At 62.2% G+C, this 24083-nt stretch overlaps 4 protein-coding genes across 11 annotated transcripts in view; 2 read left to right on the forward strand and 2 right to left on the reverse strand.

The window, feature by feature from the left end:
• AXIN1 (axin 1) overlaps positions 1-1766 on the forward strand; it is a 66093-nt gene extending 64327 nt beyond the window's left edge. Inside the window, exon 11 of one of the 2 annotated variants that reach the window (XM_030798693.1) lies at positions 972-1766. In XM_030798693.1, coding sequence (XP_030654553.1) covers positions 972-1098 — 127 coding nt within the window. In that variant the 3' untranslated portion in view covers positions 1099-1766. The remainder of the gene's footprint in view (positions 1-971) is intronic. The other variant, XM_030798694.1, reaches the window with a different exon arrangement.
• Positions 1767-1962: 196 nt separating this feature from the next.
• Positions 1963-6392, reverse strand: PDIA2 (protein disulfide isomerase family A member 2). Of its 5 annotated transcripts, none has more exons than XM_030798695.1 (11): positions 6139-6392; positions 4932-5138; positions 4734-4867; positions 4511-4648; positions 4300-4416; positions 4063-4188; positions 3756-3953; positions 2691-2811; positions 2429-2610; positions 2219-2329; positions 1963-2101 (listed from the first exon to the last, which is right to left on the reverse strand). In XM_030798695.1, the coding sequence occupies exons 1-11, from the start codon at positions 6338-6340 to the stop codon at positions 2057-2059; spliced, it is 1581 nt and encodes a 526-aa protein (XP_030654555.1). In that variant the 5' UTR covers positions 6341-6392; the 3' UTR covers positions 1963-2056. The 5 variants fall into 5 exon arrangements, with proteins under 5 accessions (XP_030654555.1, XP_030654558.1, XP_030654556.1 ...); XM_030798698.1 differs by having other exon boundaries at positions 1972-2101; positions 4511-4552; XM_030798696.1 differs by having other exon boundaries at positions 1972-2101; positions 4511-4603.
• A 106-nt stretch (positions 6393-6498) lies between these two features.
• Positions 6499-9066, reverse strand: ARHGDIG (Rho GDP dissociation inhibitor gamma). The gene is made up of 6 exons (XM_030798701.1): positions 8700-9066; positions 7579-7758; positions 7396-7479; positions 7123-7199; positions 6966-7029; positions 6499-6876 (listed from the first exon to the last, which is right to left on the reverse strand). The coding sequence occupies exons 1-6, from the start codon at positions 8770-8772 to the stop codon at positions 6677-6679; spliced, it is 678 nt and encodes a 225-aa protein (XP_030654561.1). The 5' UTR covers positions 8773-9066; the 3' UTR covers positions 6499-6676.
• Positions 9067-14030: 4964 nt separating this feature from the next.
• On the forward strand, positions 14031-22920 carry RGS11 (regulator of G protein signaling 11). 3 transcript variants are annotated; one of them, XM_030797875.1, is made up of 17 exons: positions 14031-14326; positions 14676-14772; positions 14841-14891; positions 15087-15193; positions 15947-15998; positions 16111-16169; positions 16373-16449; positions 16649-16730; positions 17275-17343; positions 18652-18681; positions 18761-18822; positions 18914-19027; positions 19130-19245; positions 19379-19466; positions 19549-19687; positions 21642-21724; positions 21844-22920. In XM_030797875.1, exons 1-17 carry the CDS (start codon positions 14264-14266, stop codon positions 21956-21958), a joined length of 1404 nt encoding a protein of 467 aa, XP_030653735.1. In that variant the 5' UTR covers positions 14031-14263; the 3' UTR covers positions 21959-22920. The 3 variants fall into 3 exon arrangements, with proteins under 3 accessions (XP_030653735.1, XP_030653736.1, XP_030653737.1); XM_030797877.1 differs by lacking the exon at positions 14676-14772 and having other exon boundaries at positions 14233-14326; XM_030797876.1 differs by lacking the exons at positions 15947-15998; positions 16111-16169 and having other exon boundaries at positions 14033-14326.
• The last annotated feature ends 1163 nt before the right edge of the window (positions 22921-24083 follow it).

The raw sequence follows: 24083 nt of genomic DNA on the forward strand, positions 1-24083 counted from the left end.
ATACAAAAGAAATTAGCCAGCTGTGCTACTTGGGAGGCTGAGGCAGAACTGCTTGAACTCGGGAGGCGGAGGTTGCAGTGAGCTGAGATTGAGCCACCGCACTCCAGCACTCCAGCCTGGGTGACAGAGCGAGACTCCTTCTCTACCCAAAAAAGAAAAAAAGGAAAAAGGGCTTCCAGCCGTTTCAGCTCATGTCTCTCATCTGCAACTAAAGCCACTTCTCCAAGCCCTAGGCTGAGGTGGCATCAGGCCTTCGGCCCCACAGGACTGAGAGGGTCCTAAGGGACCCCCGTCCAGGGCCCTCACACAGACCTAGACAACGATGGTCTCAACCTTGTGTTGGGCTCCCCGGGGCCGGCCTTGTCTCCAGCCTCTGGATTCTTCTCCTTTTGCCCGACTGCAAAGCCAGGCGTCCTCCTACCAAGGTTCATTTGCCCTGGGCCACTCAGCCCTGCAGTGCCCTGCCTGCAGCCAGCCTCGGAGGCTCCTGAGTGAGCACTCGGGGGTGAGCAGAGGGGGCCTGACCCCAAGAGCCTGGCACAGCCTGGCGGGTGGTTCCCACCGTCTGCAAGCCACTGTGCAAACGCCCCATGACTGCAGATGTGGTGCTGAGGGAGGGCCCCAGTTGGGGTCACCTCCATGACGGGGCTCAGCCCTTGGGAAGCAGATACCCCACACCCGTCCACATCCCCCCTGTAAGTCCTGAGAGGCTGGGGCAGGTACTCCCACGGGGGTGCCGGGTGCCTCCCAGCAGGCAGTGAACTCACCCTCCGTGGCTGCCCACTTCACACACATGTGGTCATTGCACTGTTCACTGTTGCCCTGGGAGGGGGCGCACATGCAGTGGGGGCCGTGGGGCATGGACAGGAGGCTCCTCGGGATGGGGGTGTGGACACGCCGTCCCCTGCCACAGGCCTCCTTCCCATCTGCGGTGCTGCCTGCTCACCGCGCTCCTCACCTCCGTCCTGCAGATACTACTTCAAGAAAGTGAGCGACGAGTTTGACTGTGGGGTGGTGTTTGAGGAGGTTCGAGAGGACGAGGCCGTCCTGCCCGTCTTTGAGGAGAAGATCATCGGCAAAGTGGAGAAGGTGGACTGACCGGCTGGTGGGCTGGCCGCTGCACCAGGCAAGGCCCTCGGCGGGCACAGGTGTCACAGCCAGGTGGATGGCCTCGTACTCAGGAGCCCGTTGGGGACAGTGTTGGGTGTACCACCCATCCCTGCAGTCTACCCGTGTCCATGTGGGTAGGGGCCCCTCCAAGTGGTCCACAAGCTTCTGTCCTGCCCCCAAGGAGGCAGCCTGGACCACTCCCCATAGCAATACTTGGAGGGGGCCCAGCCCAACTGGGGCAGCCGAGGTCCCTGCTGCCAGCTTCAGGTGACCCCTACGGCACCTCCCTTGGGCATGTGTGCTGGGATCTACTTTCCCTCTGGGATTTGCCCTCGTGCCCTGGTCTGGCTGGGGCCCACGCCCGGGTGCAGAGGCCTGCAGGGCCTCTGTCAATTGTTCGCGCCACCGAGTGCCTTCAACACAGCTTGTCTCTTGCCTGCCACTGTGTGAATCGGCGACGGAGCACTGCACCTGCCTCCAGCCGCCGGCTGCGCGGTCCCGGGTCCTCCTTTCTGAGGGCCCGTGTAAATATGTACATTTCTCAGGCCAGGGCCAGCAGGGGCTGCCCGAGTCTGTTTTTCAGGCGATGACACTTGTACAATTATCTTTTCAAAGGTACTTGGATAATAATGAAATAAAACTGTTTTTGAACCTGCCCTGGCTGTGGTGTGTCTGCTGTGGGTGGGGCCTGGCCTGGGTCTCCCAGCCTCAGCCCCCGTGGTAAAGGAGGGCACACTGGCCTCCAGCAGGCCTGGGGGTCATCCTGTGACTCAGGCTGGCAGAGCTAGAGCCCCCGGCAGGGCAGAGCTGCATCAGGCCAGCCTTGCTGAGGGACCAGGCACACAGAGTGCGGAACCAAGCTCTTTATTCACAATGCACAGCTCCCTCCAGTACCCACGGGGGTGGCTCCTGTCCAGCAGTGATGGGGGGGGTAACACGGGGGCAGCTACAGCTCCTCCTTGGAGCCCATAGTGGAGTTGGCTGGTGGCTCCTAGAAAGGGTCACAAGTGCAGCTCGAAGCTCTGCCCCCAGCCTACCCCTGCCCCTGCCAGCCCTGTGTAAAGAGGATTTGTGCAGAGACCCGGAGCCCTGGCTTAGGGACACCCACCGGGAGCGGGGCTGCCGGCTCCTCCGGGGGCTCCTCCGTGGGCAGCACGCCTCCGTTGTCCAGGAACTTGGACAAGGTCTCCAGGTCCCTGGTGCTTTTGTATTCAATCACCTGAGGAGAGGCAGGGGGATCTGGAGGACACACCAGGCCCAGCCCCACGCCCAGAAAGATGGTGCCCCGGCTTCCTCCCCAGCCACCTGTCCCCAATACCTTCCGACCTGGCCCTGCTGGGAAGTACTTGAGGGTAGGGAAGCCGTGCACAGCGAAGGCGTCCAGCTCATTGGCCGTGGCGTCCAGCTCAGCAATGACGACGTCCTCGTGGTCTTGGTACTTCTCAGCCAGCGCCTCCCAGGCAGGGGCCATCTCCTTGCAGTGGGTGCACCACGGGGCATCTAGGATGGGGGCTGTTGAGTGCGGCTATCTGGGCACCCCCTGCCCAGCCCACACCGCGTCTGCCTTCCCCAGGACTCACAGAACTTGACAAACACATTCTTGGTTTCGTCAAAAGCCACCTGCTCAAAATTCTTGCCCACGAGGGTCTTAACGGGCCGCTGATCCCAATCAGGGGGTACCTCCTGGCTCAGGAGATAGGGCTGGGGGAAACCAGGACAGGCACTTTGCCAAGGGTCCTCTGCGGGGTTGGGAGAACTGCGGGGTGTAGGGGGGCCTCTGCGGGGTGTAGGGGGGCCTCTGTGGGATAAAGGGGGGCCGCTGCGGGGTTGGGAAAACAGAGTACAGGGGGGACCTCTGCGGGGAACAGGGTACAGGGGGGGACCTCTGCGGGGAACAGGGTACAGGGGGGACCTCTGCGGGGAACAGGGTGCGGGGGGGACCTCTGCGGGGAAACAGGGTGCGGGGGGACCTCTGCGGGGAACAGGGTGCGGGGGGACCTCTGCGGGGAACAGGGTGCGGGGGGGACCTCTGCGGGGAACAGGGTGCGGGGGGACCTCTGCGGGGAACAGGGTGCGGGGGGACCTCTGCGGGGAACAGGGTGCGGGGGGACCTCTGCGGGGAACAGGGTGCGGGGGGACCTCTGCGGGGAACAGGGTGCGGGGGGACCTCTGCGGGGTAACAGGGTGCGGGGGGACCTCTGCGGGGAAACAGGGTGCGGGGGGGACCTCTGCGGGGAACAGGGTGCGGGGGGGACCTCTGCGGGGAACAGGGTGCGGGGGGACCTCTGCGGGGAACAGGGTGCGGGGGGACCTCTGCGGGGAACAGGGTACGGGGGGACCTCTGCGGGGAACAGGGTACGGGGGGACCTCTGCGGGGAACAGGGTACGGGGGGACCTCTGCGGGGAACAGGGTACGGGGGGCCTCTGCGGGGTAGGGGGGCCTCTGCGGGGTAGGGGGGGCCTCTGCGGGGTAGGGGGGGCCTCTGCGGGGTAGGGGGGGCCTCTGCGGGGTAGGGGGGGCCTCGGGGGGGCCTCTGTGGGGCCTGCACAGGCGGGGGGCCCTGAGAGGTGCTGTTCCCACCCCCTGCCAAGCTGGTCGGGTGAGATCAGGGTTCCCCTTCTGCTATGACCAGTCTGCAGCGGACCTTGACTTGGCCGTTGAGGACTCCATGGCAGAAAGCAGTGATGGACGCTACGGTGACAGGGCCCCCATCCACAGGCGCGTACTTTTTAGTCGTCTCAAGGTTGACTAAGCGCAGGGTGGGGGCTGCCTCAGCCTTGAGGCCAAAGTACTGCAGCACGTGCTCATTGCCCGCCGCCACGTCCACCACCACGAACAGCACCTGTGGCAGGGAGTCCATGCTGGCACCAGCCACTCTCCCGCTGCCCCTCCCCCCCCAGCCCCCCAGTACCTACCCCCATCCAGCTGCCCCTCCCGCTGGACCCCAGTACCTGCCCCCGGAAGCGGGGAGCTGCCTCCCCAAAGCCCGCTAGGAGCTCCCGGTGTGCAGCCAGCGTCTGGTTGACAAACAGCAGCAGGTGGTTGAGGATCCTGGCCGCAAAGATCTTGGCAGACGTCTAAAGTAGAGAGGGTGCTCACGACTCCACAGGACCCCCAGCCTAGGCACCCCCATCTCTGGACTCTTCCACCCTGGGGCACCCCCAGTCCAGGCACTGCAGCCTACGCACCTGGCTGTTGAACTCGGTAACCAGGCGCATGCTGTGTGTGACCAGGAAGCGTGACAGATCCCCCAGGTCCAGGCCAAGCTCCTCGTCCACTGGGAAGTCTGCCCGCCCCTCATCAAACTGGACAGCAGCAGGTGGGTCAGCGGGCGCTGCAGCAGGTGGGTCACAGCGGGCGCTGCAGCCGGACCCCAACCCACGCCTCGGCCTGACCTACCTTCTTGAAGAGAACCACAGTGTCCTTGGTGAGGCCGAACTGCTCAAAGAGCCGCGGCCGGTCTGTGAGGCCAAAGGTCATGTCCAGGGCATCCTGGGCCAGCGCCAAGAAGGTGACCACGTCCCCGTCCTGCAGGTCCTGAGGGGCCCGGCCCTGTGAGGCCACCAGGTCCCACCCACAGTCACTGCCGCCACGGCCTGGCCCCCCACGCCCAGTGGCTCACCTGGAAGAAGCCGATGACCACCAGGTCCCGGCCATCAATCAGCGCCTGGGCGGCCACCTCGTCCTCCAGCCGCATGGCACTGGGCCCCACCCGCCGTCGCAGCCACTCAGCAATGCCCTCAGCCTCCCGTGGTCCTGCAGGGAGTCCCCCTCAGCCTGGGCCTGGCCACCGCCCCCCAGTGACCGGCCTGCCCCGCACCTGTGTACTCCTCTGGGTGCGTGCGGTTCCCATTGCGGAAGAACTTGAGCGTGGGATACTCCGTCACACCAAACTCCTCAGCCAGCTCGGGCTGCGCAGGTCCATCCACCTTGGCCAGCGTGACCATCGTTGACTCGGCCGCGAGCATGGCAGCTGCCTTGCTGTACTCGGGGGCCAGGGCCTGGCAGTGCCTACACCACGGGGCATCTGGGGGACGGGGCCGTGAGTGCCCCAGGCCACCACAACCCCAGGAGCACCCTCTCCACACCTGACAACCCAGCAGGGAACAAGCGTGCTCCTCCATTCTGCCCTGAGCCCTGGCCGTGGACAAGCCGAGCACCAGCGCCTCTTCGTGGCCCCCGAGCCTGCAGCACAGGGACCAGCAAGGCTTGGGAGAGCTTGAAAGACCCCCCCTCCCTACAGCCAGGCTCAGTGGCTCACACCAGTAATCCCAGCACTTTGGGAGGCAGAGGTGGGCATATCACCTAAGGTTGGGAGTTCGAGACCAGCCTGACCAACATGGAAAAACCCCATCTCTACTAAAAATACAAAAAATATTAGCCAGGATTGGTTGCATATGCCTATAATACCAGCTACTCAGAAGGCTGAGGCAGGAGAATTGCTTGAACCCGGGAGGCGGAAGTTGCAGTGAGCCCAGATTGGGCCATTGCACTCCAGCCTGGGCAACAAGACCAAAACTCCATCTCAAAAAATAAAAAGACCCCTCCCTTTCATGCTCTGTAAGGCTGGCGCTCCCGGGCCCATGTGGCTGCCTGTGAAGGCCTCCCGGGCAAGAACAGTTCCCATGTGTGTCAAGCATTGGGAAAAGACCACAGGGCACACGCACCAGGGACCTCCATGGGCCCCCAAAGCCTGAACACTGCCTGGGCCTCTGCAGCCTGTGAGATCCCCTGGCAGCCAGAGTAGTGGCTGGCAAGGCAGCGACTCTGGCACCGTGGCCGCTGGCCGAGCAGGGAGGCACAGGTGTTCTCATGTCCTGTGGGTACCCCCAGTACTACCACTGCTCCTGCCTGCCCCAACCAGACCCCCAGGCCCCTCCTAGAGAGCTCCTGGGCACAGTGGGGACAGGTGCCTGCCGGGAGGCCCCTCTTGGGCACATGCCCTGCATTTGCCAGCAAAGGGTGGGGCCCCCAAGTGGGCCCTGCCGGTCCCCGCCGGTCCCAGCCCCACTGGCCCCGGCACTCACAGAATTCCACCAGCAGGGCAGGGTGCTCCCGCAGGGCCAGGCCCAGGGTGTGGCGGCTCAGCACCAAGATCCCATCCTCCTTGGGGATTTCCTCCTCTGGAGGCTCCTCCGAGGGGCTCTTGGGTCCCTGTTCCTGACCCCATGGGCACGAAGCCCTGAGCAGCAGCAGCAGCAGCAGGACAGGCAGAAGTTGGCGGCTCATGGTGCTGCCAGGGCGCGTGGGGTAGGGGCAGATAAGGGGGCCAGAAGCCAAGCAGCAGCTGCCACGTGGCACACAGGCCCAGTCCCAGCAAAGATAAGGCCCATGCGGCCGCCCCCAGCCCCCAGGGGAGGGGAGGCAGAAAGAGACGACACGCAGGGCACCGAGACAGGGCCATGTTTAATGGTACAGCTCAGGGGGACAGCGCCAGGCCCCGGGGCTCCCGGCACAGAGCAGGGACAGCAGGGGAGGGTCTGGTCACTCACGGGGGGGTGCTGGGGATGCTTGGGGGTCCCTGTGCAGCAACTGAGGGAGGTGGAGGAGACAAGGACTGGGGGTTCAGTCCTTCCAGTCCTGGCAGATGCGGAGACCCCACTCCCAGGACAGGTGGTGTGTCCTGTCATCGTCGGTGAAGAGGGAGACCACCAGGTAGGGGCCCCGCACCAGCGCACCCCTCGGCGCTTCCTCCACCGGAGTCACAAACTCATACTCCTGCGCACTCGGGCCGTAGCTGCCCAGCATGTAGACGGTCTTGTCCACTAGGGAGGGCGAGGGCATCAGGGCTGTCCTCTCTCCGACCCCGCTTCCCTCCGCCCCCCCCCCCCGTTCCCCCCACCGCTGTCCTCACCGCGCAGGCCCCGGCGGTAGGTGTGGTGCAGACACTTGAGGCCGCTGACAATCTCCCTGTGGACCTGGGAACAGAGGCTTTAGGGGTTCCTCTGGGGGCCAGGCCTCTGGCTGTTGCCCCCACCCCCATCCCCTCCGCCCATTGCCCTGGCTCTCACCTTGAAGGTGATCTTCACTCTGTAATCAACACCTTCCTTCAGGACAAACACCTGGTCCTTCAGAAGAGCCAGGTCCCCTATTGTGGAAACTGCAGCTAGGGTCCGAACTCCCCCTACAGGCTGAGACCCAATCCAGGATCCCCCACGTGGGGTGTGGTACCCACGAGGTCTGCGATTGTGATGGCCCAGGGCGAGGAACGAGGAACGCAGGGATGTAGAAGCGTGACTGGGAGGGCCCTACCTGGGTTCAGGGTGCAGCATCCTGCGAGTTACCTGTGAGATCCATGACGACGGGCCCTGGAGCCTGCTCAGACAGGAGTGTCAGCCTGGTCACCTGCACATTGGGCAGGCTTGGGTCTGAGGAGAAACTGGAAGTCTGCAGGATGCCCCCCACCCCCACCGGGCTCCCCACCAGCCCCCCAGACCCAGCCCTCCAAGCCCAGGCCCCTGCCATACCCACGGCCGGTGGCAGGGGCCCCAGCAGCACCCGCTTGTACTTGGCCAGGCTCCTGTCGTCCGGGTCCAGCTGCCGGATCTCCAAGAGGCTCTTCCTACCCGGCGCCCGGTACTCGGGCACAGCCTCATCCAGCACCTCGTCCACTGCCGGCGGCCCACCCTCCTTGTCAGCCAGGAGGACTGGGGGTGGGGAGGGGCGTGAGCAGCAGCCACTAGCAGACCCTGGCATTCGGGCATCAGGCTGCAGCCCCTCCGGCCAGCTGTACCTCCCACTGCCCAAAGGGACTCAAGGAAGCCTCTGGGGGCTCAGGGAGAGAGCCAGCAGAGAGGGCAGGGCGGCCTGGGGAGGTGCCGCACCGCACCCAGACCTTCAGGAGGGGCCTCCAGAGACCGGCAGGCCTGCAGCTTCTCTGGCCCAGATGTCCGCAAGGGCCCCCTCCCTGACTCGGAGACCAAAGGGTGGGGGAGCAAAGCCTTCAAATGAGGGCAGCACAGGGTCAGGGGCTACCTGCTAGAGAGCAGCCGCCCTCGGCGGCCCCCCAAACCTAGAGGCCCTCCAGGGTCCTCTACCATCCTGCTCTGGGCCGGGGTCTCTGAACACCTTCCCACAGTCGAGGAGTTCCTCCCCATGGTGCTGGGGTGTTGGGAGCGGCTCTCTCCAAATCCCTGGGCTCAGGCTCTGCGCCGCCTCCCATGGTGCCCCGGGCTGGTGGTCTCCTGAAGCCCCTCTCCCTGGTGCCCTGGGCAGGGGTTTCTGAGTCCCTGCCCACTTCGCTCCAGTCTTCTCGGGGATCACCACACACCCTACAGAGCCTGAGCCCGAGCCCCAGCCCCAGCCCCACCCAGGGGAAAGGGGCTCCGGACGGCGGTGTCCAGGGGGAGAGGGTCCCAGCCCCGCCGCTTCACAAGCGGACCCGTCCGCACCTGGCTCGCTTCCCCACAGGGGTGGAGCCTGGATGAAGTCCCCCACCCCTGCCAGACCCCAGCCAGGGATCTGCGCCGCGAGGTCCCCATGCGCGCCCCCAAAGTTGCCGCGGGGGAGGGGCTACTCCCCGCCCGGGGCTGAGACCCAGCCGAGCCCCCCGCCCACTTGGCCGCCGGCCCCTGCCCGGCCCGCTCACCTCGGGCGCACAGCGCCAGCCGGAGCAGCTCCAGCAGCTGCGCCCCCAGCTCGCACGCGTCCAGGCCCAGCATGGTGGCGCGCGGCCCGGGCAGCCGCGGAGCCGCCGAGGAGCCGCCGCCCGCCCCGCCGCCGCCCCGCCGCCGCCCCGCTCGGCGCTCAGCCCCGGCGCGACTGCGGTGAGCTCATCCCGGCCGGGAGCGCCCCCCGCGCCCAGCGCCGCGCCCGCGCCGCGCGCCCCCAGCCGCTCCGCGGACCCCGCGCAGCCCCGCAGAGACGCGCGTGTCGCCCGCACGGCGCCGGCACCCGGGTCGCCCCCGCCGCCGCGCCAGGACCCCGCACAGAAGCGCCTGGACGCGGACGCACGCAGCCGCGGTCACGATCCCCGCCCGGCCCGTGCCCGGCTCTGACCAGCAGGGCTGCCCCACCCCCACGGCGCGGCGGGAGCCTGAGGGAGTCTCCTGGGAAACCCTCTGCGGGGCGCCGTGGCGCAGGTGCGCCCCTATCCCCAGGGTCTCATTATCCGCGGACACACCTGGGGCCGGACCGTGCTCCCCCTCCCCCATTCCTGACGGAGCTTCTGTCTGGGCCGAGGGGTACTCCTGGGGCCTGCCCAGCCTTGGGGTGAGGGGCTGACCCAACACCCTACAGGTTCACAGTCATCAGCAGGGCGGGACCACAGTGGGCACGGGTCGCACACACACCGAGGTGCGTCTGGAGCCACAGAGGCAACAAGGGCCCCTCAAAGGCTTAGCGACCTGGCTGGGCTGTGTGAGTTCCCGAGGGGGTGACCTGCAGGGCTCTTGGAAACCCAATCACCGAGCCCCCACGTCCTCAGGGAGAGGACAGTGACAAGGGGGCGGAGTACAGAGACCGAAGCACAGAGGGGGCTTCTGATATTGACAGCTAAACTGAGACCTGTGGGTGGATGGGATGGGAACCGGCAGGGGACAGGGGTGAGCAGCCCCTGGCTGCGACAGCAGAACCAAAGGCCTCGGTCTGAATAAGGGACAAGGGGTCCGAACACCAGCCTGAGTCCCTTTCTTAGACACCCCTGGCCACCTATTCCTTGTTCCAGGGACCCCAGAAATTAGACACGACCTTGCCAAGGAGCTCCTCGATTGAGCAGAAGACCACCTTGAGTGCTAGGGAGCATTGGGGTTTGGGTGGGGACAGTCTCCCTTGGCCCCCCAACTGCCCACAACCTTTCCAGGGCAGAATTCTATGAGCTTGGGCCCAGGCCCCCCTAGAGCGCCACCTCTGCTGACCCTTCGCTGCAGGGAGCGGGGGCTGTTAGGACACTTGTCTCCAGGCCCACAGCTCCAGCTCCTGCAGCTGTTACCGGATAGAAGGTCTTGGAGGTGAGTTGTCCAGGTTCTTGGTGGGTTGAACAAAGAATTGAACAAAACGCACAAAGTAACAAAAGAACAACCAAACACAAGGAAACAAAAGAACTGAGTCAGAACGGAGTAAAGAAAGCACAGATTTACGCAAGGCAATTCACAGAGTGGGAGTGGGCTCGAGCAAGCAGCTCCAGAGCCTCTGTAATTAGGATTTTTATTAAGCAAAGGAAACTGACCACAGCCCTCGTGCCCCTTAGAGGCCTCCAATTGGCTACACCCTATGAAGGATTGGCCCGAGACCAATCAGAGGTGAAGTGAAAACTTCTGTCTTGTTATCACAAGAGCCAGGATGTGGCCTGTGTGCTGCCCAATCCTGCGTAGAACTGGCTGCACCTGCTGTTCCGTTTCTTATGCGCAACCCTTGGCTACCCTCATTCCCTATTCTGCCTCACAGCTACCATGGATGCCCACCCGTGCAGACAGGGCAGCCACACCTGGGCCACCTCACCCCCCTGTGTGGGGCATGGGACGGCTCACTGGGATCCAAGCGAGATGGTACCCTGGAGTAAGAGACCCCACAAGCCCCCTGCCCCAGCTCATGCCGAACCTGGCCTCTCCAGCAAGGGAAATGCACTCAGACCACAGACCACTATGTTAGGGGCTCCTAGCCCAAGGCCAACCGCCCACCCTGCCCAGCCCCTAGCACCCTCTGAGTGGGTAAGGATGGGGAGAGGTACTCTGCCTCCAATAAAGCAGAAATAGACCAGATGTGGTGGTGCACATCTGTAGTCCCAGCTACTCAGGAGGCTGGGGTGGGAGAATCACCTGAGCTGAGAAGTTTGAGGCTGCAGTGAGTTTATGATTGCACCACTGCACTCCAGCCTGGGTGACACAATGAGACCACCATCCCTCAAAAAATAAATACATAGCCAGGTGCCATGGCTCATGCCTGTAATCCCAACATTTAGGAGGCTGAGGCAGGAGGATCACTTGAGGCCAGGAGTTCAAGATCAGCCAGCCTAGGCAACACAGCAAGAAACTGAGGCCCTTACAGACAGGGATAAGCAAGGGGCTACGTGTATATTTATCTACAAAAATAAAAATGAAAGAAAAAAAAAAGTAGTGGCCAGGCGCAGTGGCTCATGCCTGTAATCCCAGCACTTTGGGAGGCCAAGGTGGCCAGATCACCTAAGGTCAGGAATTCAAGACCAGCCAAGGCAGGTGGATCACTTGAGGTCAGGAAGTTTGAGACCAGCCTGGCCAACACGGTGAAACCCCATCTCTACTAAAAATGCAAAAAAAAAAAAAAAAAAAAAAAAATTAGCCAGGCATGGTGGCGCATGCCTGTAATCCCAGCTACTTGGGAGCTGAGGCAGGAGAATCACTTGAACCCGGGAGGCGGAGGTTGCAGTGACCTGAGATTGCGCCATTGCACTCCAGCGTAGGCAACAAGAGTGAAACTCCATCTCAAAATAAATGAATAATTAAAAAAAAGAAAGAAAGCAGAAATAGACTCATTTACACCTTTTAAAAATGATGCTGAGGCTCGGCTCGGTGGCTCAAGCCTGTAATCCCAGCACTTTGGGAGGCCGAGGTGGGCAGATCACCTAAGGTCAGGAATTCAAGACCAGCCTGGCCAACATAGTGAAACGCTGTCTCTACTAAAAATACAAAAAATAGCCGGGCGTGGTGGCGGGCGCCTGTAATCTCAGCTACTCAGGAGGCTGAGGCAGAAGAATTGCTTGAACCTGGGAGGAGGAGGTTGCAGTGAGACGAGATGGCGCCATTGCGCTCCAGCCTGACAGAGCAAAACTCAGTCTCAAAAAAAAAAAAAAAAAAAAAAAGATGCTGGCTGGGCATGCCTGTAATCTCAGCACGTTGGGAGGCTGAGGCAGAAGGATGGACTAAGCCCAGGAGTTCGTGACCACCTTGGGCAACATAGTGAGACCTCAACTTAATTTTTACAAAATTATCCGGCCAGGTGCGGTGGCTCAAGCCTGTAATCCCAGCACTTTGGGAGGCCGAGGCGGGCGGATCACAAAGTCAGGGGATCGAGACCATCCTGGCTAACACGGTGAAACCCCGGCTCTAGTAAAAAATACAAAAAATTAGCCGGGCGTGGTGGCGGGCCCCTGTAGTCCCAGCTACTCGGGAGGCTGAGGCAGGAGAATGGCGTGAACCCGGGAGGCGGAGCTTGCAGTGAGCTGAGATTGCGCCACTGCACTCCACCCTGGGGGACAGAGAAAGACTCCGTCTCAAAAAAAATAAATAAAAATAAAAAAAATAGCCGGGCGCAGTGGCTCACGCCTGTAATCCCAGCACTTTGGGGGGCCGAGGCGGGCGGATCACGAGGTCAGGAGATCGAGACCACGGTGAAACCCCGTCTCTACTAAAAACACAAAAAATTAGCCAGGCGTGGTGGCGGGTGCCTGTAGTCCCAGCTACTCGGGAGGCTGAGGCAGGAGAATGGTGTGAACCCGGCAGGCGGAGCTTGCAGTGAGCCGAGATTGCGCCACTGCACTCCAGCCTGGGCGACAGAGCGAGACTCCGTCTCAAAAAAAAAAAAAAAAAAAATTATCCGACCTGGCACAGTGGCTCACGCCTGTAATCCCAGCACTTTGGGAGGCCGAGGCAGGTGGATCACCTGAGGTCAGGAGTTCAAGACCAGCCTGGGCAACATGGTGAACCCCCATCTCTACTAAACTTACCAAAATTGGCCAGGCACAGTGGCTCACACCTGTAAGCCTAGCACTTTGGGAGGCCAAGGCAGGCAGATCACCTGAGGTCAGGAGTTCGAGACCAGCCTGGCCAACATGGTGAATCCCCATCTCTACTAAAAATACAAAAATTAGCTGGGTGTGGTGGCGTGTGCCTGTAATCCCAGCTACCTAGGAGGCTGAGGCAGGAGAATCGCTGGAACCCAGGAGGCAGAGGCTGCAGTGAGCCAAGACCGAATTACTGCACTCCAGCTTGGGTGACACAGTGAGACTCCGTCTCAAAAACAAAAACAAAAATAAAAATTAGCCAGGCGTGGTGGCGGGAGCCTGTAATCCCAGCTACTCAGGAGGCTGAGGCATGAGAATTGCTTGAATTCGGGAGGCGGAGGTTGCAGTGAACCGAGACTGCCCAGTGGGGCCTGAAGAGCCTGGCCCTGGCTGGGGTGCACCTGGGGGACAGACACAGCCACTGGAGGAGGGAGAGAGCTGGGAGTGGAGTGGGGCCTGAAGCCAGGCGGCTGTCGGTGACACTAGGTGGGTGTCTGTTGAGGTCCTCCCTGCAGTAAAGCTCCTCTCCAACAGTGTCAGGGTGCCCTGGGCAGGGTTTCTGCCCATTCCCCAGCGGGCCCACCCAGGCCTGTGTGAAACTGAGGGAAGTGAGCCATGAGCCATCAGCCACTCTCCTGGAAGGACCCCCGATAAGGGACCCACAGCAGGAGATGGGGACAGCTGGGTCACACTCTGCAGCAGCCACGTGCTCCACTGACACCCGGCATCCAGCCCATGTAGAGAGCTGGTGTGGGCACCCAATCTCTCATGTACCCTGCCCCAAACCAGCCGCTGTCACAGCAACGTGTGCAGCCTTGGCCACAAGCATCGCAGGACACAAGGCCTCGGGCAGTCAGGCCCCTGGCCCCGGCCCCGGCCCCACAGCCAGGCCTCTGGTCCCTGAACGTCCTCAGGGCCCCACACATAGGATCGGGGTTACAGTGGGCCCTAAACCACGTTTTCCACCCCAGTTCACTCTCCCTACGGGTCTCCTCTACTCAGGGAACCCCTCTCCCTCTCTGAACCCCCATCCCCTCCGCTGCCCTCCCTGAGACCCTCCCCATAGTAACCTCCCCTCCCTGATGAGCCCTTCTCCTTTTCCCAGAGACCAACCCCTGCTGCAGCTGAGCTCCATCCCCTCACATCCCCCCACGGTCCCGGCCCACATACCCCCTCCCCGTCCCACTTCGCCTCCACCCACGAGGGCCTCAGCGTCCCGGGACCCGGGCGGGGTGACTCGGGTCGCTCTTGGGGGGCCGGCTCGTTTGCCTCTGGGCCGTGGCCGTGACTCTTAGACCCTAACTGGGGCCTGGGCGACTCTGGCCGTGTCTCTTAGACCCGAACTGGGGCCTCGGCCACTCTGGCCTCGCGGCCCGAGGGTTAACCCGGGCGCGGCGCGGCGCGGGGCGGGGCTGGGCGGGACGCTCGGTCATCCCCGCCGGCCTCGCCCAGCAGCCATGGCCGCCGGCCCCGCGCCGCCCCCCGGCCGCCCCGGGGCGCAGATGCCGCATCTGAGGAAGGTGCGAGGCGGGTGGGTGTCCCGCCGTCCCCCGATTTCCCGGCGCCCGAGGCCGGGAGGGGCCGGAGAGCATGGGGCACGGGGGCGCGCGGGGCGGGGCGGGCCTGGGGCGGCGGCTCTGCGAGGCCGGGCGGGGCGGCGAGGCCAGGGGCCCCTTGGGGGTCTCCCGGGGTCTCCCCGGCCCTCCCCGGCCCGCCCCGCGTGCCCGCCGCCAGCTGTGGCCTGGAATCTGCCGCCGCCGCGCGTTAATCTCCGCGCTCCCGGATCTGGGGCATCCCGGCCGGTGCCGTGCCAGGGAATCAGGGTTGCGGGGGCGGCCAGAGCACCCCCTGACGACTCCCTCCGCCCAGATGGAGCGGGTGGTCGTGAGCATGCAGGACCCCGACCAGGGCGTGAAGATGCGGAGCCAGCGCCTGCTGGTCACCGTCATTCCCCACGCGGTGACAGGTGAGGCGCGCCGGGGCGGGGCTGCGTGCGCTCCTCGGCCTCCTTCCACCTCCGTCTCTCCCGTGCAGGCAGCAACGTCGTGCAGTGGTTGGCCCAGAAGTTCTGCGTCTCGGAGGAGGGTGAGCGCCCTGCGGCCCACTGGGCCCTGGGGTCACTGGGCTGGTGGCCTAGGCCTGGGTTTTCCTGGGGGCTGGCAGTTCTCAGAGCCCTGCAGAGCGCGCTGGGGTGGGGAGCACATGCGGGAGAGGAGGCCCGGCTCGTCCCGCCCTCGCCCGCTTCCGCGGCCCCGCGCTCACCGTCCCACTCCTCCCCAGAGGCCCTGCACCTGGGCGCCGTCCTGGTGCAGCATGGCTACATCTACCCGCTGCGCGACCCCCGTAGCCTCATGCTCCGGCCAGACGAGACGCCCTACAGGTTCCAGGTCAGGCTCGGGGGCGCAGGTGGGAGCCAGTGGGACCCCCACCCCCACCCACCCAGCTTGCCAACTTGGGGAGACAGGAGGGGCACCGAGCTTGCTGGGATTGGAGTGGGACTCCACCATGTCACCGTGGGCTGGTGGTCCATCGTCCCCTCCCCAAAAGTCTTGGACTGCAAATACCGATGTGGTGAGAAGGACCGGCTGAGGGACGGAGCCTGTTTTCCTGGGGGCCACAGCAGGGCCCCACAAGGGGTCGTATCTGCAGAGGATTCTGCCGTCTTCCTGGGGGTCCTTAGGCCCAGTCCCTGAGGGAGGGGCTGTGGAGGCCTAAGGACAGCATTCCTGCCCTCCCTAACCACGTCAGGGTCCTGGGGCAGACCTGCCGTCAGTTATTCCTGCCCTCCCTAACCACATCAGGGTCCCGGGCAGACCTGCTGTCAGTTGTACCCCTCCCCAGGCACAGACCCCGCCATGTTGTACCCCTCCCCCAGGCCCCACCCCGCCATGAATGGGGGCTTAGGGTGACCAGTGAGGGAGGCAGTCCCTGAACAGGGCCCCAAGGATCAAGTTGACCTCAGTTCCAGGTGGAGAGACTGGCCAGTGGTCAGTGGAGTCTCTGGGTGGTGGGCAGGCAAGGAGACCCTCAGACACCCCCTGCCCAGCCCAGGCTTCTTCCCAGGGAGGTCTGAGGGTGGGGTGACACTGGGGAGGCACAGACGCAGGCGTCCTGGACACCTTCTCCCTGCACCACACCAGACCCCGTACTTCTGGACAAGTACCCTGTGGCCGGCTGCAGAGCTGGACTATGGTGAGCAAGGGGACGGCTGGCCCCAGATAAGCTCCCAGGACTGGGGACCTCAGGGTGATGCCGTGGGGCAGGGTAGAGCTGGTCCCTCTGCAGGCTGTCCCTGTCCTTCCAGCCATCTACCTGGCCAAGAAGAACATCCGAAAACGGGGGACCCTGGTGGACTATGAGAAGGTGGGACCCCCACCCTCCCCGCCCCAGCCGGGTACAGCTGGAGGAACCGAAGCCTCACTCACGGCCCCCGGGGCCTCACAGTTTACCCCAGAACATACAGCCCAGGCCCCAAAACCCAAGACAGTCCCCAACCCCCCAACTCCCCACACAGTGTCACTGGGGCAGGGGCCGGGGTGACCCACTGGAGACCTCGCTGCCCCCAGGAGTGCTACGACCGGCTACACAAGAAGATCAACCACGCGTGGGACCTGGTGCTGATGCAGGCGAGGGAGCAGCTGCGGTGAGGCCCCGCCCCGCCCCACCTGCAGGCGCCCAACCCAGGCTACTCAGGAAGCCCAGCCCAGGCCAGATTCTGGTGGCCCTGGGACCGTGGAGGGCACCCCTGGGTGTGGCTGCCTGCCCAGGTCCAGGCCTGAGGGTGGGGTCGGAGGGGCTGCTGTGTGCAGGGCAAGCCCTTAACAGCCTCCTCCTCCTCCCAGGGCAGCCAAGCAGCGCAGGAAGGGGGACAGGCTGGTCATTGCCTGCCAGGAGCAGACCTACTGGCTGGTGAACAGGCCCCCGGTAAGCCCACCTGCGGTGAGGGTGGGGGTCGCTGGCCAGCGCAGGGGTCAGCGTGCTTCCCTGACAGGAGCTCTCAGGACCACCGTTTTGAGCCTGTGGAAGGGCCTGCCTTGGAGCTCCTGGTGGGGGCAGGACGTTTTCACTTTGTGACTTAGTTGCGTTTCTGCTAATCAGAACCCAGGTCTCCATCCCTAGACCACAAGACAAGCCAGCTTCTCTCTGGGCCCAAGGGAGAGTCACAGGGATGCCAGACTGGGGGGACTGCAGACTGCCTCAAGAGGAGGCAGAGTGGGGGCGGCCTTGGCTGCCGTGTGGGGACCAAGTTCACAGGCCGGGAGCAACTGGGGCTGTGGGGAGGCCCGGCGGACAGGCCATTTGGAGTTGGTGAGCAGAGAAGAGACAGCTGAAGGCTAGGTCGGGACTCTTTCCGAGTTCCTTTGAGTGTCAGTTTCCACATGGGGGTCTGGGAGGAAGACTCAGCCTTAAAGGGGGTCAGCAGGCCACCGGAACTGCATCCCCACCTCCTCTCGTCTCCCCTCCGCAGCCCGGGGCCCCCAACGTGCTGGAGCAGGGTCCAGGGCGGGGATCCTGTGCCGCCAGCCGTGTGCACATGGTGAGCCCCTGCGTGCGTGCTGGCCGCCCTCTCGCCCTGCACACCAGCTGCACCCTGCTGGACCCACCATGGGACTGCCCGTCTGCCCGTCATTTAGTCCACCCAGAGGGCACTTGGTGCAGCCTCCCCAAGCCCCTGCTCACTCCCAGTCACTCCCCGTTCCCCAGGCCCCTGCTAACTCTCGCTTTCTCTCCCCTCCCACCTGCTGCCCTGGGTGCAGGTAAGTGGAGTGGTGGGGACGAGGGGGCTGGCAGGGAGGAAGGGGGCTCTTCTCCAGAACAGTATCAGGGTTTGCTGGGAATTGGAGGGGTGACAAGCAGGGTTACGGCCTGACAGACCTGAGCAGATCCAGCAACCTCCCTCCAGGTGGAGGCCTCCAGAACCAGAGGGACCAGACCAGAGGGAGAATCTGAGCCCTGCAGCAGCAAAACCCTTTGTTCAAACCAAGTCCCATCCAGACCCAACATCACAAAGATGCACCTAGAACCTCACTGATAAAACTTCTTAAGTTCACGACCCTAACATTTCCCCATACAAAGCTGGTCAGAGAGAGTGGGGACACAGGCTAGGACTCGCAGCGCGTCTGCCTCCTCTGCTCTGGCCCCAGCGAGGCCCTGACTGATGAACTCAATGAGTCACACCTGGTTCCCCAGTGCTTCCCATTTGTAGTATTTCTCAAGAATGTGTTGTTTAAAAACATAATTTAAATACGTTTGAAAATATGACATGGCCGGGCGCGGTGGCTCATGTCTCTAATCCCAGCACTTTGGGAGGCCGACCCAGGCGGATCACCTGAGTTCAGGAGTTCGAGACCAGCCAGATCAACATGGAGAAACCCCGTCCCCACTAAAAATACAAAATTAGCTGGGCGTGGTGGCGCATGCCTGTAATCCCAGCTACTTGAGAGGCTGAGGCAGGAGAATAGCTTGAATCTGGGAGGTGGAGGTTGCGGTGAGCCGAGATCGCATCACTGCACTCCAGCCTGGGCAACAAGAGTGAAACTCTGTCTCAGAAAAATAATAAAGAAAAGAAAAAATATGACATGTTACTCACAGTTGCAACTTTGAGAACCTGAGGGTTCCGTGGAATATTCTGCAGATCGCCAGACCTTAGGCCCCCAGAGGTCTCCTCGAAAGTCAGATCCCTGATTGGAAGAAGGGGCTCCAAGGGGCGGGACTGGGGACCTGGGCCACCATCTCTGCCAGGTCTATGGGGCAGGGGCTCAGCCTGGGGAGGTGCCCTCCAGCTGGGGATTTTGGCCCCAGCAGGGGACCTGCGTCTAACTGCAGCCCACCTGTCCCCTTCTAGACCAAGAGTGCAGATTTCTATAAGCGGGAGGTAAGTCCTGGGGCTGGGAGTGGAGGGTGCCAGGTGCCTTCCGCAGCCCGGGACCTGACTCACAGGCCCCACACCCTAGATCGAGTACTGCAGGAGAGCGCTGGACAGGACCCGGGTGAAGTCCTCCGTCTGCCTTGAGGCGTGAGTGGGGTGAGGGTGGCAGCTGGAGACCCCTGCTGAGTGCCCTGGCTCCTGAGGCCCCTCCTGCACCAGCCCCGATACCCCCTTCCAGGTACCTGAGTTTCTGCGGCCAGCATGGACCCCACGACCCCCTCGTGTCGGGGTGCCTGCCCAGCAATCCCTGGATCTCAGACCACGACGCCTACTGGGTCATGAATGCCCCCACGTGAGCCCAGGCGGGGCAGGGGGACTGCGGTTGTGCTCCCAGTCTGGGGGGATGCAGGAGGGTCAGTCCCCACCCTCCCCAACAGCCCCACCCTCCCCCCAGGGTGGCTGCCCCCACAAAGCTCCGTGTGGAGAGATGGGGCTTCAGCTTCCGGGAGCTCCTGGAGGACCCCGTGGGGCGGGCCCACTTCATGGACTTTCTGGGAAAGGAGTTCAGCGGTGAGAACCCCCAGCCCCTGCTCCAGTCCCAGTGGGGAGGCTCCCGCCTCAGTTTCCATCAGCTCCCTGGGAACCCCCCTGGCCCTGGCTGCCACTCTGGATGGGATCCTTGACTGGGTGCCCGGCCCCCCAGGAGAAAACCTCAGCTTCTGGGAGGCATGTGAGGAGCTTCGATATGGAGCGCAGGCCCAGGTCCCCACCCTGGTGGGTGCCGTGTACCAGTAAGTGCCGTGTGGTGGGCACCGATTGGCCAACGGGCAGGTGCACCCAGCCAGGACTACCCAATGCTGTCCCCACCCCTAGGCAGTTCCTGGCCCCCGGAGCTGCCCGCTGGGTCAACATTGACAGCCGGACCATGGAGCAGACCCTGGAGGGGCTGCGCCAGCCCCACCGCTACGTCCTGGATGACGCCCAGCTACACATATACATGCTCATGAAGAAGGTGGGTGCTGGGCCAGCCTGGAGGGGCGGGAGGGGGCATCCCAGACAGGCCTCCATGTCCCCACCCTCAAGGGCTCTGTCCGCACAGGCACTGCCCGCATTGACTCTGCCCCTGGGGAGCGCCTTCCCCACCTGGTTGGGGCCGCCCTGGCCGCTCTCCTGTCAGCGTTCCGTCCTGAACCCACTCCGGGTTCAGAGGGGCTGAAGGCCTGGCCCAGATACATGCCTAATAAGGGTCAAGCTTCGATCTAAAAAGTTTTGTTTTGAGGTGAGTCTCACTCTGTCGTCCAGGCTGGAGTGCAGTGGCACGATCTCTGCTCACTGCAAGCTCTGCCTCCCAGGTTCACGCCATTCTCCTGCCTCAGCCTCCCGAGTAGCTGGAATTACAGGCGCCCATCACCATACTCGGCTAATTTTTTGTATTTTTAGTAGAGACGGGGTTTCACCGTGTTGGCCAGGCTGGTCTCGATCTCCTGACCTTATGATCTGCCCGCCTCAGCCTCCCAAAGTGCTGGGATTACAGGCATGAACCACTGCGCCCAGCCTTTTCTTGCTTTTTTTTTTTTTTTTTTTGAGATAAAGTCTCACTCGGTCACCCAGGCTGGAGTGCAGTGGCACAATCTCGGCTCACTGCAACCTCTGCCTCCCGGGTTCCACCCGCCTTGGCCTCCCAAAGTGCTAGGATTACAGCTGTGAGACATGAAGCCCCGCCCTTTTATTTATTATTATTATTATTTTTTGAGAAAGCGTCTCACTCTTGTCACCCAGGCTGGAGTGCAGTGGCACAATCTCGGCTCACTACAATCTCTGCCTCCCGGGTTCAAGCAATTCTCCTGCTTCAGCCTCCCAAGTAGCTGGGATTACAGGTGCACACCACCATGCCCACCTAATTTTTGTATTTTTAGTAGAGATGGGGTTTCACCATGTTGGCCAGGCTGGTTTCCAACTCCTGCCTCAGGTGATCCGCCTGCCTCAGCCCCTCAAAGTGCTGGGATTACAGGCATGAGCTACTGAGCCAGGCTTTATTTTTGTTGATATTTGAAAATTTCCGGCCGGGCTCAATTTTGGCTCACTGCAGCCTCAACCTCCCAGGCTCAAGTGGTCCTCTTGCCTCAGCCTCTCCACGCTACCACACCTAGCTAATTTAAAAAATCTTTTGTAGAGGGATTTTGCCATGTTGCCCAGGCTGGTCTTGAACTCCTGGACTCAAGGGATCCCTCTGCCTCAGCCTCCCAAAGTGTTGGGATCACAGGCGTGAGCCACCATGCCTGGCCAAGTTTGGATGTTGTTAAGAGCACTGCAGACTCAGATCTCACCGTGTTTGATGGGTTTCACTGTAACCAGCATTATTCTTTCATGACGTTCGCATGGCCCCACGTGTGGCTGCCAGCCCCTGAGCCTCGTGCTGCGTCCCTGGCACCTGATGCTGGCTTCCTGGCTCTCTTCCCAGCACGCACCATCACACACAGCCAATTTTTGATTTTTTTTTGGAGATGGGATCTCACTATGTTGCCCAGGCCGGTCTTGAACTCCTGGGCTCAGGCAATCAGCCCACCTCAGCCTCCCCAGATGCTGGGACTACAGGCGTGAGCCACCATACGCGGCCTACCTTGTTTTTTTATTTGACTCCACAACCCTGCCCTCACTCTGTGGGGAACACGGAGCCATTCCTGGTTCCTGGTAATGGCTGAGGAGGTGCTGCGGTTTATTCCTCTACACATGGCCACCAGGGCTCTTGCCATTTTTGCTGTGACATGGCCCAGGCAGACGGGAGTTCAGGTCTCCCTGAGTCTGCCTTGGTCTAGGCAGGTCTGGGGGGGCTGCCTCCAGCACCCTGGCCGCCGGAGACTCTGTGGCTGGAGGAGGCTCCAGCAATGTTTGGCTGCCCCTTTGCGGGGAGCTGGCTGAGAGGTGAGGAGGCAGAAGGGTCAGGGGCTGGACGCTGTCTCTTGTAGGACTCCTACCCAAGGTTCCTGAAGTCTGACACGTACAAGGGCCTCCTGGCAGAGGCTGGGATCCCACTGGAGACGAAGAGACGGTGAGCCTAGGCAGTGCCCTGTGGCTGGCGGCTGCGGCCTGGGGTCTGCTGAGGCCCTGCAGTGAGGTGTGCAGGACACCAGCTGGCCAGCCTGTTCTCAGCCCCCTTCTCGCCCACAGCATGTTCCCGTTCACGTGGAGGCCACGGCACTGGAGCCCCAGCCCTGCACTCCTTCCCACCCCTGTGGAGCCCACAGCGGCTTGTGGCCCTGGGGGTGGAGATGGGGTGGCCTAGTGGACCTGGCCCATCTGCCACTCTAGTCCCTGCAGCTCAACATCCTGCGTGAATGCAGCAGCCACCCCCGTCTTGGCCCAGGTCCTGGTGGCTGCTGAACCCAGCGCCAGTGTCCCCTTGTGCCCAGGGGGCCCAGTCTTGCTGTGGGGTGCACAGCCTCCCTCCCTCCAGCAAGCCCTCCCTGCCCAGAAGGAACGGGTCCAGGTGTGGGTTCCCAGGGAGGGGGTTCACTGGCTCAGCTTGGGTCAGGGCAGCGCCTGTTACCTGAAGAGAGGTGAGACCGAGGCCGCACGGAGCTCCACCTTCTCTGGTCTTCAGTCCAGCACCGGGTGCCCATCCCCATCTCCAAAACCAGTAAATCAACCAGCAAATACCCAGAAGCAAGATGCACAGACGGGTGGCTTCCCACACACCCGTCACAAGATGTGGACATGCAGGTCTCAGCGCGAGCTCTGCCCCATCCAAGCCTCTCCTCTGTCGCCCAGTGTGACCCTGGAAGAGGACCCAAGAGTGCGGTGCTGAGGCTGCCTCGAGCTCACTGCCTTCCGGAGCTGCGCCTATTCCTCCCTCGCCAAACGCATTCCAGAATTTGTCCACAGGTGCGCCAGCACCTGCTTTTACACCTCGAGGCCGCGGCTTCCCCCCCAGATTTAAAGACAACTCTGACGTTGTCACCCCACTGACGAGGCCCCCGATTCCATAGGGTGGATCCTTGCCAGGTGTCCCTGATCCTCCCTGCCCAAGCCTTCCTTCGTGAGCTGGCATTGCTCCCCATCCCCCAAGTGCCCCACCACTCCCCCGGACTGGGTGAAGGTACCGCTGGCTCCTTTTGGGGGTGCAGCTTCAACTATCTCGGCGGTAGGGCGGTGCCATCCCCACCCATAGGGCTGGCTCACATCCAGTCACTCCCAACAGCTTCCAGCACACAAATAAAGGACCCTTGGGCCCTGGCTCTGAGCCCATCCTGCTGTGGGTGCAGCTTGTGGTGTGACTGTGCATGTGACACATGCATAGGTGTGGTGTGCGTGTGCATATGATGCATGTGTAGCACTGTGAGGCACACGTGTGGTGTGTATGCATAGCACGTGTGACTGTGTGTAGTGCACGTGTGCAGGTGTACTGTGAGGCATGCATATGTGGTGTGTGTGCATGTGTCATGTGTATGATGCATGTGTAGCACTGTGAGGCACACGTGGTGTGTATGCATAGCATGTGATTGTGTGTAGTGCACGTGTGCAGGTGTACTGTGAGGCATGCATATGTGGTCTGTGTGCACGTATAGTGTGTGATGCATGTGTAGCACTGTGAGGCACACGTTGTGTGTATGCATAGCACATGCACAATTGTGTAGTGCACATATGCAGGTGTAATGTGAGGCATGCATATGTGGTGTGTGTGCATGTGTCATGTGTATGATGCATGTGTAGCACTGTGAGGCACACGTGTGTGTATGCATAGCACATGCACAATTGTGTAGTGCACATATGCAGGTGTAATGTGAGGCATGCATATGTGGTGTGTGCACGTCATGTATGATGCATGTGTAGCACTGTGAGGCATACGTGTGTATGCATAGCACATGCACAATTGTGTGTAGTGCATGTGTGCAGGTGTACTGTGAGGCATGCATATGTGGCATGTGTGCATGTGTTGTGTAGGATGCATGTGTGGTGCACACTGCATGTATGAGGTGTGCACATGTATAGTACATATGTGTGAATGTATTGTGCATGTGATGTGTGCATTGTGTGGTGAGGGAGGGGCAGATCCCAGGTGTGTGGAGTTGATGGTGGAGGAGGGACTTGGCCCTCTCAGACCCAGGCAGCAGACTTGGGGCATTTGGTCTTTGGGAGGAGACAGCCAGGGGCACTGTGCTCTGGTGGGCTAGGGTGAGCAGGGTAGTGTGTGGGGACGCCTGCCCTCCAGAGGGGGAACAGTGAGGAAACTGTTAAGGAAGCCTGTGGGCAGGGGCAGTTGTCCCCAGCCTGCCCTAAGGCCGCAGAGCTGCCGAGTGTATGGCATGGCATGACCCAGACCCTAGGGCCTGCAGTGACCACAGGGCAAGAATCCCTTCTTCACAGTCCAGGGGTGCAGGCTGTTCCTGCAGGGAGGGAAACCTCTGCCC

This window comes from Nomascus leucogenys, chromosome 18 (assembly GCF_006542625.1).
Source record: "Nomascus leucogenys isolate Asia chromosome 18, Asia_NLE_v1, whole genome shotgun sequence".
NCBI classification, from domain to species: domain Eukaryota; kingdom Metazoa; phylum Chordata; class Mammalia; order Primates; family Hylobatidae; genus Nomascus; species Nomascus leucogenys.

Excerpts from the sequence above, each read along its gene's own strand:
- PDIA2 (XM_030798695.1), bottom strand. The coding sequence starts at position 6,340 with ATGAGCCGCCAACTTCTGCCTGTCCTGCTGCTGCTGCTGCTGCTCAGG. Across the intron at positions 5,139-6,138 it reads TGCCCTGCTGGTGGAATTCT|ATGCCCCGTGGTGTAGGCAC; the intron begins GTGAGTGCCGGG and ends CCCGTCCCCCAG. Across the intron at positions 2,102-2,218 it reads AGCCGGCAGCCCCGCTCCCG|GAGCCACCAGCCAACTCCAC; the intron begins GTGGGTGTCCCT and ends GACCCTTTCTAG.
- ARHGDIG (XM_030798701.1), bottom strand. The coding sequence starts at position 8,772 with ATGCTGGGCCTGGACGCGTGCGAGCTGGGGGCGCAGCTGCTGGAGCTG. Across the intron at positions 7,759-8,699 it reads GCTGGCGCTGTGCGCCCGAG|TCCTCCTGGCTGACAAGGAG; the intron begins GTGAGCGGGCCG and ends CCCCACCCCCAG. Across the intron at positions 7,030-7,122 it reads GAGTGAAGATCACCTTCAAG|GTCCACAGGGAGATTGTCAG; the intron begins GTGAGAGCCAGG and ends CTCTGTTCCCAG.
- RGS11 (XM_030797875.1), top strand. The coding sequence starts at position 14,264 with ATGGCCGCCGGCCCCGCGCCGCCCCCCGGCCGCCCCGGGGCGCAGATG. Across the intron at positions 15,999-16,110 it reads GGCTGCAGAGCTGGACTATG|CCATCTACCTGGCCAAGAAG; the intron begins GTGAGCAAGGGG and ends CTGTCCTTCCAG. Across the intron at positions 19,246-19,378 it reads TCTGGGAAAGGAGTTCAGCG|GAGAAAACCTCAGCTTCTGG; the intron begins GTGAGAACCCCC and ends CCGGCCCCCCAG.